The 17,968-nt window shown below is 44.6% G+C and overlaps 1 protein-coding gene across 1 annotated transcript in view; it reads left to right on the forward strand.

The window, feature by feature from the left end:
• LOC126355381 (probable glutamate receptor) overlaps window positions 1-17,682 on the forward strand; it is a 71,398-nt gene extending 53,716 nt beyond the window's left edge. The window contains exons 3-4 of the mRNA XM_050005675.1: window positions 5,651-5,868; window positions 17,419-17,682. Coding sequence (XP_049861632.1) covers window positions 5,651-5,868; window positions 17,419-17,682 — 482 coding nt within the window. The remainder of the gene's footprint in view (window positions 1-5,650; window positions 5,869-17,418) is intronic.
• Window positions 17,683-17,968: the final 286 nt, after the last annotated feature.

The raw sequence follows: 17,968 nt of genomic DNA on the forward strand, positions 1-17,968 counted from the left end.
TGTTAACCTTAAGCTCCGCCTACAAAAATTCTGTCTGTCCAATGAGAAACGTTATACTTTTCGTGGGGGGGCAACGTTTTTAAAGTTTGCAACGTAACAGAGACGCGTAAAAAGTCTCACGCTAAAACTTGAAGCTGGTGTGGTACTTTTAGCGTTATTGTAAGATCTATACTGTTCTTCTGGAGGGCTCTAGCTTTTAACATGGGCTGGGGGTGGTCCTAACGTAACAGAGACGCGAAAAAGTCTCATGCTAAAACTTGCAGCTGGCGTTGTCCTAGTGGTTAACTGGCGACATGGGTGTCCAGTCCGTCCCTTATCATAGGGCCTTCTTCTAGCTTAACACGGTTCTGCTCTCGGCTTCTGTTCTCTTTTCTCCCCTCGAAACTGCGTCTGTCTCACAGTGGGAAGGTATGACATGCATTTAGGCATTCTTGTGTTAGTCTGTGGTATTCCATTTGCTTACTCGTTACTCGTATTACTTTGGTTAATTTAATGTCACGATTTATTCGGAACTATGTGACATACTACTGGATTTGCTTATCATGTCAGGGTTTTCATGGAAGGTGTTGGATTTGCCTGACACCTTACACATTGTAAACCGTAACTGTCTTATGAAAGTTCCTTGGGACACTGCCAAAATTGCCTTTACATCTGTCGATTTTGTTCCATTAAGAGCTATATGTTAATTTTACTTGCAAGGAAGTATTGAATCCAGTCGCAAATCTAGTCCGATATTCATTCAGCTTGTATTTTTTCGGCTAAACTGTGTGATGAGAACGCCAACTGCCAAGTCTGCAAGGAACGGCATACAAACATGGCGGGGGCCAACTCGTATTGCTCGACGTGCTCAGGGTGTCCACCACGGTGTGAATGTTACGTTGTGCTTTATTATGGAAGTAGATAATCTAGCACTGAGGCACTCGTCGAAAGATGATGAGAACACTGGAGTACTTGAAAGGGTTAAACATAATACACGGGCGACAAGAGTCATAGGATGGCGATATGCACATATACAGATTGCAGTAGTATCACGTACACAAGGTATAAAAGGGCAATGCATAGGCCGAGCTTCTACTTGTATTCACGCGATTCATGTGAAAAGATTTCCCAAGTGACTATGGCCACACGACAGGAATTAACAGACTTTGAACGTGGGATGGTATTTGGAGCTAGATGCATGGGAGATTTTATTTCTGAAATCGTTAGGAATTCAATATTCTAATATCCACAGCGTCAAGAATGCGTCGAAAATGACAGATTCCGGGCATTATCTCTCAACACGGACAACGCCGTGGACGACGGCCTTCACTTAACGGCCGAGAGTAGCGGCGTTTGCGTAGAGTTGTCAGTGCTAACAGACAAGCAGCACCGTGTGAAATAACCGCATAAATCAATGTGGGACGTGCGGTGAACGTGTCCGTTAGGACATAGTGGCGAAATTTGGCGTCAATGGTCTATGACAGCAGACGACCGACGCGAATGCCTTTGCTAACAGCACAATATCGTCTGCAGCACCTCTCCTGGGGTCGTGACCACATTACCTGGACCCTACACGACTCGATAACCATAGCCCGGCCAGAGGGGTCCCGATTTCAGCTTGTAAGAACAAATGTTAAGGTGCAAGTGGGGCGCAGACCCCAAGTAACCGTGACACAAGTTGTCAACAGGAGACTGTACAACTCGGTGTGTCTCCAAAATGGTGTGGGCTGTGTCTACATGGAATTGAGTGGATCCTGGTAATGTTCGACTGCTTGGAGTTCATTTGCAGCCATTCGTGGACTTCCTGTTCCCAAACAATGATGTAATTTTTATGGATAACAATGCGCCATGTCAGCGGGCTACAATTGTTCACAATTGGTTTGAAGAACATTCTGGACTGTTAGAGCGAATGATTTGGGCCCACACATCGCCCAACATGAATCCCGAACATTTGTGGAACATAATCGAGAGGTCATTGAGCTGGTGCACTGCTGGCGCCAGTCACCATCGATTGTCATCCCGATCGTAGTGAGTCGATTGTCGATGCCTGCTTGTCGTCTTCACATCTTTGACGGATGGCTATTTAACTGCGGCGCGCGCTCTGCAGGGGCTTGCGTTCGGGTATCAGCTGTATGAGCGACAGTGACGTGTGGCGCTGGCGAGTGACCGAGTCGTTACGACAAAGGAGCGTGGACTATTGCTGCTGCGTGTTTCGCCGTTCGAATGGAGATCCCTTGCCGATGGTGACTGGGATTTCCTGGAGATTTGAAGGACAGGTTTCCTTAGGGTCTGTTACATGTTACTCAAAGTGAACGAACTGGAGTCGTCGAATTGTTTCTCAGTGGGTTCTGTTCACGTTAATTGAATAGCCGAGTGCACTGAAAACTGTCTTGGTTGTTTCAGTTATTTGTCACTGTACTTGGCCTGTGCGATTGATATGTTGATGGTATTTAAGGGAGTGCTAGCTACGCACAGCAAATAGACATGAAGCCGTGCTTAATGCGTAGCTAGAGGTCATGCCAAGTAGTACGAAAGTCTGTGCCTGACGTTCAAGAGCGGGCCGAAATAATTTTCCTATTTCCTGTTCCTGTTTTATTATTTTATTTCTTTGTTTTAGAGGATTGGCTAATCAAATTTTAAGAGCCGTTACTGGGCAAGTGGTCACCTAAGTTAGTTCGGCTTGAGTTCATTGGTACTGTGTATAATTAAAGGTTTATTTATAACGAGTTGGGCAGATATGTTTGTCTATCTGATGCGTCACAATGTTGTCTGCCGCTGATGTGTTTATGTTTCAGATAATTGGCAGTGGAGGACGCGAGCAAACTCCGATCGGGGTATCACGGGGGAGGAAGGAATTTTAAGGGCCTGGATGGGCGTCTGTAGTTACGTTGTTAGTGTTCTGCATTTCCACCCTCCGGTGGAGCGTTGTGCTTTTCTGGAAGCTTAATTGTAGCCCAAAGTGGAGTATAGTTCCATTTTACCTTCTCGTCTGTGAATCTCTTCTACATGGTAGCACCTTTCGGTCTGCTCGCGTCCATCGCTAATTTTCAACGTAAAAATTGTAACGGATCCATGTTAAGTCTATTTAACATCCTATTAATATATTCTGGCCATGAAATGTATGCGAATCTCGTACCTGTGAGTAATACTAAAGAGGAGCTTAGTCGAGTGAATTAATCTGATAATACTTTTAATTTGTTACAACTGATTAAAATCAGTCCATGGAAACAGTTTCAGAATTTGACATGGAAGCCAGTTCCGATATAAGTCATGAAACATTCAGTTATGTCAGTTAAATTTTATTAATGGGGTTTTATGAACATTGTTTTAATTACTGAAAATTGCTTGAGTAAATTTTGAAAGATCTGGGTCTGTCACATTGAAATGCATTAATGTTCCAATCTGAGTACTGCTACTGGTTCTGTAGGCCAGGTGCCTTTTATTATAATCGTGTTACTCTTAGTTTCATTAACAGCATGTGTTTGTAATAAAGAAGTGTGTGGCAAGTACAAACTACTTATGTGTTTAATTTCGAAGAGTCGAAAGGAAGGACGCATCAGTCAGTTTGTGTACAAAATCCTGCACCGGCAACACTTTCGCAATTACGAACAGCTATAGGCAGAGGTGTGCGCGGATGCGGATATCCGCGGTATTTGTTACTTGGCGGATAAAATCGCGACCGGCGCGGATATCCGGTACTGCGGATAATGAGCAAGGCATCTGCCCAGTACGTATGTTGCAATGTTAGTTGAAAACTTCAAGTCTGTTGACATTCTTGGAATCTTGCAGGGCCCAGGTAGAGCGATCGACGTAGCTGTACCCAAGAGACCTGCGCCTTATCCGTTTCCGCGACTGTGTCTTTTGTGTAGCCTGTGAAATACTCTCTGTGTGGCAAACCTGCCCACTGTCTACCAGACAGGTGCCCGTTGCAATTATCCGCTGCCTTCAGTTAGCACTTTGTAGTGACCGAGTGACAACGTGCAAAATAAACTGTTGGTAAATGATGCAATATGCTAGTAACAGAATGAGATTTTCACTCTGCAACGGAGTGTGCGCTGATATGAAACTTCCTGGCAGATTAAAACTGTGTGCCCGACCGAGACTCGAACTCGGGACCTTTGCCTTTCGCGGGCACTTGCCCGAGAAAGGCAAAGGTCCCGAGTTCGAGTCTCGTTCGGGCACACAGATTTAATCTGCCAGGAAGTTTCATGCTAGTACAGTTTAAAACCATCGTCATTTTCAGCTGCCTTGACACAAGAATGGCTTGGTTCAAATGGCTTTGAGCACTATGGGACTTAACATCTGAGGTCATCAGTCCCCTAGAACTTGGAACTGCTTAAACCTAACTAACCTAAGGACATCACACACATCCATGCCCGAGGCAGGATTAGAACCTGCGACCGTAGCTGCCGCGCGGTGCCGGACTGAAGCGCCTAGAACAGCTTGGCCACCGCGCACAAGAGCAGTGAAAGATAATTGTTTCTATACACGTATTTTCATCATTTAATACTATTACATTGAATTTTATTTTTTTAAATGGCGTTTCCAATCTCACGAGATCCCAGCCGCTAGTGTGTGTGCTCCGGAGCGCCAATACTTTCCTGTTTTAATGGTCTGCTTTACAGTAGGTATAGAGCATTTCCTGCGATTTAAGAAGTCAAAAATAGTTAAGTTGTCGCGGCAATGGCACCCTAACAATAACTATGTCATTACATACCATAATTCTAAGTACTACTATCTATTACTATTAATTACTCATTCAAACCTTAAATATATGCGGATGCAGATAAGGAACTTGCGGATGCGGATTAAATGCTGCGGATGCGGTTGCGGATTAGGACCTTGCAGATGCGGTGCGGATTTATTGCTGCGGATGCGGTTGCGGATTAGGACCTTGCAGATGCGGTGCGGATGCGGATTAATTGCTGCGGATGTGGATGCGGTTGCGGATTAGGACCTTATGGATGCGGTGTGGATCCAGATTAATTGCTGAGGATGCGGTTGCAGATTAGGACCTTGCAGATGCAGTGCGGATGCGATTAATTGCTGCTGATGTGGATGTGGTTGCGGATTAGGACCTTACGGATGCGGTGTGGATCCGGATTAATTGCTGCAGATGCGGTTGCGGATTAGGACCTTGCAGATGAGGTGCGGATGCGGATTAATTGCTGCGGATGCGGTTGCGGATTAGGACCTTGCAGATGCAGTGCGGATGCGGATTAATTGCTGCGGATGCGGTTGCGGATTAGGACCTTGCAGATGCGGTGCGGATTAATTGCTGTAGATGCGGATGCAGATTAGGACCTTGCGGATGCGGTGCGGATGCAGATTAATTGCTGTGGATGCAGTTGCGGATTAGGACCTTGCGGATGCGGTGCAGATTGCACTTTTCTTCTCCGCACAGACCTGTAGCTATAGGGGCAGCATGGCTCCATATTTCTGCAGTGCACTTAAAGCAAGTTGTTGAGTGGATGCCACGTGCCACGTCGAGTTGCTGCACTGCGTGAGGCAAAATGAGGTCTGACTCAGCATTAGGAAGTATCCCATGCCTTCTGTCACCTCGGTGTAGAATTGCTAACACTCAACGATCAGGGTGTGTATGAGTGTACAAACAGCGCAGCGCTGTCGCCTTCTGCCTGGCGGGGTCGCCACACCTCCGCTATGTTGCCAGGTGCACACGAGAGGGCGTGCACGGACAGCGCCGGCAGACTGGTGCTGCTGGGTGTGCTGATGGTGGCCACGACGGTGCCCGCAGCCTACTCGGCGGTGCTGGTCTCCCTGGCTGTCCGTTACACGGACTTGCCCTTCCATGACCTGCCTGGCCTGCTGAGGCACGGGGGTTACACTGTTGGTGTTCTAAGGAACTCCACAGAGCACAGCTTCTTCAGCGTGAGTTTCTCATACACTGAATTTCTACTGACTCTACAACACTGGTCTGGAGCATGATGGCTGCTACGCACGGCCACTGTAACACGGGGGAGGTTTAAAAAGTTCTCGGAATGGAATAGAACAAAATTACTTACATCACTGAAACTTTTTTGATTTTTCAATGTAGTCTCCTTCTAGATTAATGCACTTGGTCCAACGACGCTCCAGTGTGTTGATCCCTTCTCGAAAATGACTCCTCCAGACCTGCAAAATAGTTGTCAACTCCAGGTATCAGTTCTTCTTTTGAAAAAATGGCTCTGAGCACTGTGGGACTTAACTTCTGAGGTCATCAGTCCCCAAGAACTTAGAACTACTTAAACCTAACCAACCTAAGGCCATCACACACTTCCATGCCCGAGGCAGGATTCGAACCTGCGACCGTAGCGGTCGCGCGGTTTCATCTGTGAATCTTGTTTGCTTCTCCTAAAACAGGCCAAACATTGTTCCAATATGCGTTTTTGATCCAGCATCAAGAGTCGCAGCACCCATCTTGCAGAAAATTTTTTTCATTTCTAATTGTTCAGTTAAAATGTGATATACCCTTTCAGATGACATCTGGCAAGCGTGATCAATTTCACGTATTTTCAATCGCCGATCCTCCCTGATCATTTTGTGCACTTTTTCAATCATTTCTGGAGTAGTGGCACATCTTGGCCGACAACTGCGCGGATCATCATCCAAGCTCTCCCGATGAATTTTAAATTCATTTGCCCACTTGGCAACAGTTGAATATGAAGGTGCAGGGTCCCCAGTGTATTCTGGAAATCGGCAAGAATGTCCTTTGCTTTCATACCTCCGTTTATGAAGTACTTAATCATTGCTCCAATCTCGATTTTTTCCATCTTCGCAAATCACTACACGGAAACAACAACAGAGCCACGCCACCACCACAGCTCTCTTCCAAGAGCACTGACGAGACGAGTGACTACAGGCAAGAGTCCAATGAATATCACGTGAACAACTTGTTGCGCTATCGTTGATCTCTCATGACGATTCCGAGAACTTTTCAAACCACCCTCGTATAAAGTTGATGCCCATAGCACTGACGAACTGAAAAACCTCTATTCAGCAATACAGACTAATGTTTTCTTCGATGTAATATGCTGAGATAGCATTTAGTGAAATTTTGTTTCACTAATTTAAGTATTAATGGATGCTATACATCATGATGTATTTTAAACATTATCTAAGCAATACAACCAACATTACTCAAGACGCTAATACCAGTTGTCACAGTTGATTAATGTTATGAACAACAGGTCTTTCTATTGCAGACATGAAATAATAATATAGGGTGTTTCATGTGCGATGCAAGAGATGTGGCTGGTGTTGCGCAAGAACCCATACCGAAGAGGTAGGCTCAGCTCATCAGTGGTGCTTTGGTCCATTTCCTGGACACTAGCAGATTGCGTACAGTTTTAACTGAACTGCAGACAGTTGGGTCAGTAGCACCCACTCACAGAAATGAAATGAACTAGCACACACCACCAATTCGTCTATGGCAGTTTGTTTGATGGTAGGAACTACCCTAGTAACACAGTATTCCAAGGTGTTCTGATGTACGGGAATACCCTTGAAATACACTAGCGGGAAGGACAATTCCAACACTAAAAAATAATTAATGTAGAGTAATGAAATTTCGGGAATACATTCCTCTAGGTAATGCATTTAAGTGACAAACATTGCAAGTGCGAGTTAAGCCATTTTCAAATGTGAAATGTAGGTACATTAATAAGCAGTGTCATTTCCAGAATGTTGAATTCAGACAGGCATTCAAATGTGAATGAATTATGTTTACAGGTGCCGGATGTCAGGTTGTGGCATGGAGTTCCATGCCTGTTGCACTTGATCGGTCAATACAGGAACAGTTAGTATTGGTTGTGGATGACACTTGAGTTGTCTTCCGATAATGAACCAGCATCCCGACCATGTACCAGTATTTACGGATGGCTCTAAACAGGGGGACTCTGTTGGTTGTGCTGTTGTTTTCCCTGATCGAGTGTGCAAGTTACGGCTTCCTGCGACGTTTACCATCTTTGATGCCGAATTGTTTGCGATCTTGCGGGAATGGGAGCAGATGAGATGTGTTCCCAGTCTTAAGTTTCTCATCTGTTCTGACTCCCTGAGTGCCCATCAGACCATGCAACACTTGTACCCAGCGGATACGGTCGTCCAGAACATCCACGATGCCCTACTCCACCTGCAACGGCAGGGGAAGGAGGTTTCTTTCTGCTGGGTGCGGGGCACGTGGGTATTAGGGGAAACGAACTGGCGGATGTGGCTGCCAAAGATGCATGTTCCCTCCCTCACGTTGTTGAATGTGCCGTCTCCCTCCATGCTGTTACCTCCCTTTTGCGTTTTCGTGTTATGCGTCAATGGGAAGAGGAGTGGCTGGCAGTCGGTGAAAATAAGCTGCGTCTGGTCAAGGCCACCACGCGGCCATGGCGTACGTCCTACCAGTCATGCAGGCGGGATGAAGTTCTCTTCACTCGCCTCCGCATCGGGCACAGTCCCTTAACGCATGGTTTTTTATTCCGGCGGGAGGACCCCACAATTTGCAGTGCTTGTGGCAAGACGACGCAACGACTGTGGTTAATGTCTTACGGTTTTGTGTCCTGTCCAATTTGTTGCCTCGGATTTTAGGGAGAGGATTTTAATGTGCTCCTGGGTGACTGGCTCACCTAGGTGTTAGGTAAGAGGTCCGCCAGTCACGATTACCTACTTGTCGCACTACGATTTCTGTTCCCTTTTCCTTGTGTTTCCTTTCCTCTTTTAGTGCGTTTCTTCTCTTCTTGTTTTGCCTCTGTATGTGAGGATTTGGAACTGCGTCAGGTCTGTGTCTTTCAGCCGTTCTCCTTGTTCGCTGCCCGTCTCCGTCCCTTCAACGCATGTGTTCCTGTTTCTGTGCGTTTGGGCGCTGATGACCACGCTGTTTAGCGCCCGAAAACCTCAAACCACACACACACACACACACGCCGACATGTGCTCGACTGGAGACAGATCTGGTGATCGAGCAGGCCAAGGCAACCTGTCGACACTATGTAGAGCACGTTGGGCTACAACAGCGGCATGTGGGCGAGCGTTATCCTGTTGCAAGAAACGCCCTGCAATGCTGTTCATGAATGGCAGCTCAGCAGGTCAGATCACCGCATTGACGTACAAATTTGCAGTCAGAGTGCCTCCGATAACCACGAGAGTGCTCCTCCTGTCCTACGAAATCGCACCCCAGACCATAACTCCAGGTGTAGAACCACTTCGTCTAGCACGCACACGACAGGCCTCCACCCCCCCCCCCCCCCCTCCAATGAGCCCTCGCTTGACGTCATTGAATTCGCAAAAGGCGGTGGTGTGGGGTCAAAGGGATACCCGACACAGGGCGTCTGGCTCGTTGCTGTTCTTGAAGTAACCGATTTGTTCAAATGGCTCTGAGCACTATGGGACTTGACTTCTGAGGTCATCAGTCCCCTAGAACATAGAACTGCTTAAACCTAACTAACCTAAGGACATCACACACATCCATGCCCGAGGCAGGAGTCGAACCTGCGACCGTAGCGATCGCGCGATTCCAGACTGTAGCTAACCGATTTGTAACAGTTTGTTGTGCTACTGTGGTATCAGCTGCTGCTCAAGCTGCAGATGCAGTACAATACTCCAGAGCCATACGCTAAACATGATAGTCTTCCCTCTCGACAGTGCCACGTCACCGTCCACATGGGTAACCTGTTAGACTTCAACTCTTTCACTGTATATGAAATTTTCACCGAAATTTTACAAAATGGTTCAAATGGCTCTGAGCACTATGGGCCTTAACATCTGTGGTCATCAGTCCCCTAGAACTTAGAACTACTTAAACCTAGCAGTCGCGCGGTTCCAGACTGTAGCGCCTAGAACTGCTCGCCCACCCCGGCCGGCTATCAAAACAACAGTGTTGATTTTGCTCTCCACTTTCTTGCAATGATTGAAGTTGACGAGGGCTGGCCTTGACCATCCTATGGACAGACGAAGCTCAATTTTCTCTGACGAGTGAGGTGAACACACAGAATTGCCAAGTGTGAAGATCTTCACCTACAGTCACTATGCATGAAGTTCCTCTGTATAGTGAATGTGTCACCATTCATCATGGGCCCATTCTTTTTTGAACAGGTTGGGGCTCAAGGATCAAAGACGTGCAGTGTGACTGGTCAGCGTTACTGCGATATGCTTCTCCAGCACGTCATACCCGGCCTAGAGGAGAGAGAAGCTTTTAACTCAACAGTTTTCATCCAAGCTTGGGCCCCACCGCACATCGGTCGTGATGTTCATCAGCTTCTCTGAAACACATTTTGAAACGATCGAATTACCAGGCGATCGTTTTAACTGCTTGGCCAGCGCGATCAGCTGATCTCACTCGTTGTGATTTCTGGTTGTGGGCATACCTGAAGGACAGGTTTTACCTGCGAATCATTCATATATCTACTGATCTGAAGCAAATCACATCAAGAGAGGTAGCCAGCATAGCAACGGACGTGCTTCGTTCTGCTGTGCAGAATGCAATCCTGCGCTTTCAGACTCTTCTGGACACTGGTGCCATATTGAGCCCCTTTTGTAGCAGTAATGGTACCGGTATGTAATGGTATGTTGTACCTTAGCAGCACATTAAAAGTGTTTTAATTGAGTTGATTCTGGATTAATTCTCTTCCACATGCCCTTGATATTAATGCTACCTAGTTTGGTCCTCGTATGGTAATTAGTTTCCAAGCTATAATGTGTTAAATAGGGATAGTTTTATCATAACCACGTGGTATAGGTGAAAACACATCTGATGCCAAGTGTAGAGGTCAAGACTTAACCTCTATGGCGACAGATAGTGCTGGTAGACGAGGTGTTGTACAATGACCCATTACAGAAAAGTTTACAGTTGAAACAGTTATTTACGCCAAACAATTACAGCAGGAGTGGAGTCACAGATGAGGAGGTGGCCAATGATCTCTGTTACGTATGTGGCCATGGGTGGTGTAGCATGCCAGCGTCAGCAACTGGAGGATGGCGTGTGGTGGCTGTCATTGGGCCACTTTTCTCAGCACAGTGGCAGTGGCACTGGTGCAAGGGGTGATGGCAGCAGAAAGCAGCCAAGACTAGTGGCCTTTTTATGCATCTTGGCAGGAAGCACACCAGGCAGGTGGTGCCAAACGATGGCCTCCAGCATGGTTGATGACGATGGCATGTGCCTGCACTGGGTGTTGGACAGCTGCAGCTTGCATTGACTCAGGCCGAGAAACAGTGACAGTGTGGCTGCTCAGGCATTGGAGGCTGGGAGCCAGATGGCCCAGACATGTCAACAGATTGTAGTAATGTGAGACCCAACGGTACAAAGGCACCACGTTCACAGCATTCATAAGCAGTTCAGGCACTGGCCTGCAGCTATTGACTGCACAGTCTGATGGTGGTGCTCGCCAGTTCGTCTCAGACTGCAAGCAGACTTCTTATTTTGGCTAGTGGCTGGCGTCATCTGTGTAGACGAGCTTACTGAACATAGCTGACTGCAGGTGAGAGCCAGAGTATAAATCCAGGCTGGCTAGCGTTTCTGAAACGGCAGAAATCCTGAGCACTACATCATAAGAGGCTGACGGTGGTGGGTGAAATTGTTGGGAAATCATGGCGTCATTTTCCTTGGCTTTCCTGTTTTTTCAGCTGCTCCAGAAGCCTTGTTGGTGCTGAAATGTGTTACAACTCCGCCTTTACGAAGGTTGCGCGGCTTCTTTCGCATTGTCAGCATACCAAATAAATATTCTTGTGTAAAGAATATGCGTTCTTGTGCCATGACGCGAAGTTGTTGAGCTGATTGCGATACCCTCCCCGTGACATTGTCCTACTGAATTGATGCAGGAGCTATGTGGTTCACTAACTGGAAGAGTGGCGGAACACCATCATGAAATTAAAAATAGTTCCTATCCCCATGTCCTGACCAAAGTTTTTGGAAGGCTTTTTTCCTTGATTTCCAAGCGAACGTTTGGACTGAACTTCCTTTCAAAATTTTACCAATTAAGTGTTCCTTTGCCCTATTTCCAGCTTGCCAGGAATCTGGCTGGAAAGAACAAAGCTAAACAGCCTGTCAGAGGTCTACATTTATGTGGAGGCTACCTAGGCTGTATCACAAAAGGACCGGCACCACTAACAATTAAAATTACAAAAAAAAAAATGTTTTAATACTATGGTGCGAGACTTTTTATAATAGTAGAACTAACGTAGCATAGTATTTCAGTGGACAGCTGGTATGAATTCATTTCTCATATCCCGCATTCTCTCAAGCGAAATTACCAGTGGCACCCAGTCAATCGTGTGGCATTTGGTTAGCAAAATCTCTAAAAAATTTAAAAGAACGATTAAAGGAATTTTGCCATTGAAATATGAGATCGATTCTGGAGAAATCGGATTTCTTCCATCACTCATTTCTTCCAAACCAGGGTTACAAATGTCAAATACTGATTTCCTAGTATCGAATTCACTTACAAGAATATAGTGTCTCTTTTGATCATAAACAGCAGATAGAATAAGGTCATTTTCAAAACTGAAGTTGATAAGAATGTTAGAGACAGGATCAACATTTTGGCTTTGCCCAATACTGAAAGTATTATATCTGAAACGTTCATTTTAAGGATTGTTAGTAAGAAGAGTATTGTGCTTGAATGCAGTGCTTAGTTGATAATTTCTTTCGTTATTTTGCATTAGCCAAACAGAAATATTCGCTTATAGCTGCAGTATGGTGTGCATTAACCTAACAAAAATATTCGCTTATAGCTTCAATACGATGTCTTTAAAAATGAAATGTTGATTTTTGAAGGGACACGAATCTCAATTTTTGTTCTTTTTATAAAAAACACAGTTGTTCCTAGCTATTTGTTTTCAGCTGTCTTAATTTTTTTAAGTCTCATCAATTTATTAATTCATAAACTGTATAGGTACACCACTCATACAATAATAACTGATGGTGACTTCAATCTAATCTGGATATGTTGGCGAAAATACATTTCAAATTCGGTAGAAGGCACAAAACGTCGTCCGAAATCGTTCTATCACTTTTTTCCGAAAATTATTTTGAAAAATTAGTCCAAAAGTCAGCGGACGAGTAAAAACTTGATCTCTTAGCAACAAATAATCCTGACCAAGTAGGGAGCATTATGACATATAAGGGTATTAGTCATCACAAGGTCGTTGTAACGAGACTGAACACCGTAATATCCATGCCCACCAAAAATAAACTCAGTATATATCTAGAATGAGATTTTCACTCTGCAGCAGAGTGTGCGCTGATATGAAACTTCCTGGCATATTAAAACTGTGTGCTGAACCGAGACATCCCCCAGGCTATCGCTAAGCCATGTCTCCGCAATATCCTTTCGTTCAGGAGGGCTAGTTCTGCAAGGTTCGCAGGAGAGCTTCTGTTAAGTTTGGAAGGTAGGAGACGAGGTACTGGCAGGAGTAAAGCTGCGACGACGGGGCGTGAGTCGTGCTTGGGTAGCTCAGTTGGTAGAGCACTTGCCCGCGAAAGGCAAAGGTCCCGAGTTCGTGTCTCGGTCCGGCACACAGTTTTAATCTGCCAGGAAGTTTCGCAGTTTATATCTATTTAAAAAGGCAGAGAAAATCAGCTTCACGCCTTCCAAAGGGACTGTCTTTACTCTTTCCAGACTAACTATATAAGTTTAGAACAGATGTGACTTAAAAACAACGAAATTATGCAGACAGCAGCTGAGAGGCTTATACCAAGAGACGAAACTGATCTTTGATGGTACACAACCCTGCTGCAGAAGCAACGAAAAAAGCATACCAATTTTACAAGAATGCGAAATCTCCAAGACTGAGGATGTTTTACAGAAGCTCTAAATTTAGGGCAGACTTTAGTGCTAGACATTGTGAATAGTTTCCACAACGAAATTCTGTCTCGAACTCTGGCAGAGAATCCAAAGAGATCCTGGTCGTATGTAAAGTAGAGTAGCTGCATGACACAATCAGTACCTACACAGTGCGATAACAATGGAAATCCCGATGATAGTGCCACGAAAGTGAAGTTACTGAAAACAGTTTTCCGAAATTCCTGCACCAGAGAAGACGAAGTAAATATTCCATAGTCCGAATCAAGAACAGCTGCCAACATGAGTAACTTAGAACTAGATATCCTCGGTGTAGAAAAGCAGCTTAAATCACTTAACAAAGGCAAGTTTTCTGGTCCGGATTGTATACCAGTTACGTTCCATTCAGGGTATGCTGATTCAGTAGTTCTGTAGTTAGCAATCATATAAAACCGCCCACTGAACTTTAAAGATTGGAAAACTGCAGAGGTCACACGATTACTTTGAAAGGAACTATGAGTAAGCTGCTGAACTACAGACCCATATCACAGACGTCGATTTGCAAAAGGATTTCGGAGCATATACTGTGTTCGAACGTAATCAATTACCTCGTAGAAAATTATCTATTGCCTCATAGTCAGAACAGAATAAGAAAGTATCGTTACTTCGAAACACAACTAGGTGTTCATTCACACGAAGTAATGAGTGCTAACTACAGAGGATCTCAAATTGATTACATATTTCCAGATTTCCAAAAGGATTTTGGCACTGTTCCCCATAAGTGACTTCTAATCAAATTGCTTGCCTCTGGTGTATCGTCTCAGTTTTGGGACTGGATTCGTGATTTGCTGCCAGAATGGTGAAAGTTCGTAGTAACTGTCGGGCTGATATCGAGTAAAACAGAAGTGACATCCGGCGTTCCCCAAGGACATCTTATAGACCCTGTGGTTTTCCTTGAATACATAAACGATTTAGGAGACAAGCCTTATTAGTCTGTTTGTATATGACGCTGCCATTTACCGCCTTTGAAAGTCATCAGAAGATCAAAAGCAATTGCAAAATGCTTTAGACAAGATATCTGTTCGGCGCAAAAAGTGTCAATTGACTATAGTTAACGAGAAATGTGATGTTATCCACATTAGTACTAAAAGAAATCCGTTAAATTTCGGTTATACGGTAAATAATACAAATTTAAAAGTTGTGTATTCAGATAAACACCTGGGGTTTACAATTATGAAGAACTTAAATTGGAACCATCACATAGGAAATGTTGTGGGGTAGGCGAATCAAAAACTGTGTTTTATTGGCAGAACACTTAGAAGATGCGGAAAATCAGCTGAAACGACTGCGTGCTATGGCATCCTTGCGAGATAGGATTGACGGAGGACATCGAAAAAGGTCATAGAAGTTCAACTCCATTTGTATTATCGCCCAATGGATGAGAGAGTGTCACGGATATGATACATGAGATGTAGTGGCAGTCGTTAATACAAGAGCGCATTTCCTTACAGCAAGTTTTTTTACACGAAATTTCAATTACCAGTTTTTCCACCGAATACGAAAATATTTTACTGCCGCTGAATTACATGAAGAGAAATGATTATCGTAACAAAGTACGAGAAGTGAGAGCTCACACGATTCGTTTTCCGCCCACACTGTTCGAGAGTGGAACGACAGTGGAATAGTCTGGAGGTGGGTCGGTAAACCCCCGCTAGGCACATAAGTGTGAACTCCAGAGTAGTCATGTACATATAGATGTAGACTTGTAGCAAAATGTTATGCAATTGAATAATAAACGTTAAATGCTGCATCATATTCCTATAATTCGAAAATTGCTCACATATGTTATTTTTGTGGGTAGTTATAAAATATCCCCTAGTAGGGAGCGGAGCACAGGTACGGCATAGTGGTCTATAGATCGTAATTACATCCTAGCGCGTCCTGCCGTCATGGCTAGACGCTGAAAACTCTAGGGCATGGAGATACTTGTACTTTCGAAAGACAGCAGCCGGCCTGGGCCTGACGTTGCTTCGACTGTAGCCCGTCCGTCAGTCCTGCGTCGAAGCTATGATTTCTGCTGAGTTCTGCCTCTACATGGTATCATAAACTGACAAAATACGAGGGTTTCCCGTAATATAAGATTCCCAATTATTTTTCACAGTGAAAAACACGTTTATTGGCACTGAATAATACATGCGAGGAAAGCTTCGATTTTTACCTATTTTTCGACATAGTCGCCGTTGATCTCAATGCGTTTTTGCCAGCGCTGTATCATGTCTTGTATGCCTCTATCGTAGAACTCTCCCACCACGCCACGAAGATAGCTTAAAACCTCTTCTTTCATCTTTTCTCCAGTTGTGAGATGCGTCTTACCCAGGTGTTTCTTCAATTCAAATAAGAGACAGAAGTCACTTGGTGTTAAGTCTGGGCTGTAGGGTGCGCTTGTGACAATAACACATCCAAATTAGTTGATGAGATTGACTGTGACACTGGCAATGTGTGAAAGAGAACTTGTCCTGATGAAAACACATTGCTTTCATGAGTATGCCTCTTCTCTTGTTTTGGATCGCAATGGCGAAGGTTCAACGTTTCACAGTAGAGGTCAGCACTGACTGTTGTACCGGTAGCAGGAATTCATACAACAATAACCCATTCCTGTTCCAAAACAAGTTCGCCATCACTTTGCCGGCAGACGGTATTTGTATAAAATTCTGCGGCTTTCGTGATGCCGGGATTATTGTTTCGTTTCCGGTGCTGTGTAGTGGACCCAGGTCTCGTTCCCAGTGATAACAGAGTCCAAGAATTCCTCGCCATCAGTTGCGAAGGCCTGAAGAAATTCGCGGTCCGCGTCCACACATTTCCGCCTGTGGTCTTTCGTAAGCATTCTGTGATTCACTTTGCACAAACCTTGGTATACCCTAATTAGTCTGCCAAAATTTTGTTAACACTGGCCTTGCTGAGATCAGGAATCATCTCACAGAGCTCCCAAATCGTCACCCTTCGATCTTCCCGCATTGCTTCTTCCACTTTCGCAATCTTTTAGTCTGAAACCCATGGCCGTCCAGAACGCTGTTCGTCATGGACGTCTGCACGTCCGTCTTTGAATTCTCTGTACCATTTGCGCACATATCGTATGTTCATACACGTTTCTCCATAGACTTCACACAGCTGGGAATGAAAGTTCACAGGCGCAGTCTTTCTGTAGGCAAAAAGCGAATCAGAGAGTGTAATTCACACCTGGCGTGAGACGCAAGTGAGAGGTCCAGCTCTAACGGCTGCCAAGCCAAGACTAAGCGTTACAGACAGGTCACTGGGGAGGGAAATCGGAAAAGGTGAACCATGCTACACGCCGGTGTTACCGGATCGCACGTAACAGCGTTCCTCGAGAAAGCAGGTCATTGGGAACATTATGTTATGGACAGCCCTCATATAATTGTGTGAGCTGTCTTCAATCATTTACCACACAATGAAAAATTTATACTGAAAAAGATCAGTGGGATTACTCAAGGGGTACAGACAGAAGACAATTATGCTGACAATTTGCTTCAACACACTGCAAAATAGTGCCAATAGTGTATAGTGTTGTATAATGTAGGCATGTGTTTCTATTCAATGATATTCAATATAATTCAAAGATCACTCTAAACAGAAATGTTCCAATATGGCGTCGTTCTGTTTGTTGCAGACCACATCAGATCCAACAATGCAGCGGGTATACAACAGACTAATGGAGCCTGATCCTGAGAATTTTCCAGCAACAGATGCCAAAGCCTTTCAGCGAGTGTGCGAAAAGAAGTTCGCTTACTTCATCCCTCAAGAGTATACTTATGCTATCATGGACAACATCTCGTGCAACGTCGTGCCACTACCCACAACACACTTCCATCTTAGTTTAACTATCGCACTAGCGAAAGACAGTCCATACAACATGCTCTTCAACCACAAGTAAGTCCATTTAGCTACTATTTCTGAGTAGTAACTAGTGAAACGTCTAGAATAATCTTAAAATGGACAAATGGATATAAAAAAGCACACTATATCTGTAAATTACATGACTGCCCATAACCTGACATTGTATGATGTCTATAGGAAAAGAGTACTTTCTACTTTGAATAGGCATGTTAATCTAATATAATTGAAAGAATTGCATTAAGTGTTTAATTTCTCAGTTATGTCTCAGTAGTTCAGCACCTGTCACACTTCACACTTGACCTTGAATAGTTCAAATGTTAGTA

The sequence above is a fragment of the Schistocerca gregaria genome, chromosome 3, assembly GCF_023897955.1.
Source record: "Schistocerca gregaria isolate iqSchGreg1 chromosome 3, iqSchGreg1.2, whole genome shotgun sequence".
Lineage (NCBI taxonomy): Eukaryota > Metazoa > Arthropoda > Insecta > Orthoptera > Acrididae > Schistocerca > Schistocerca gregaria.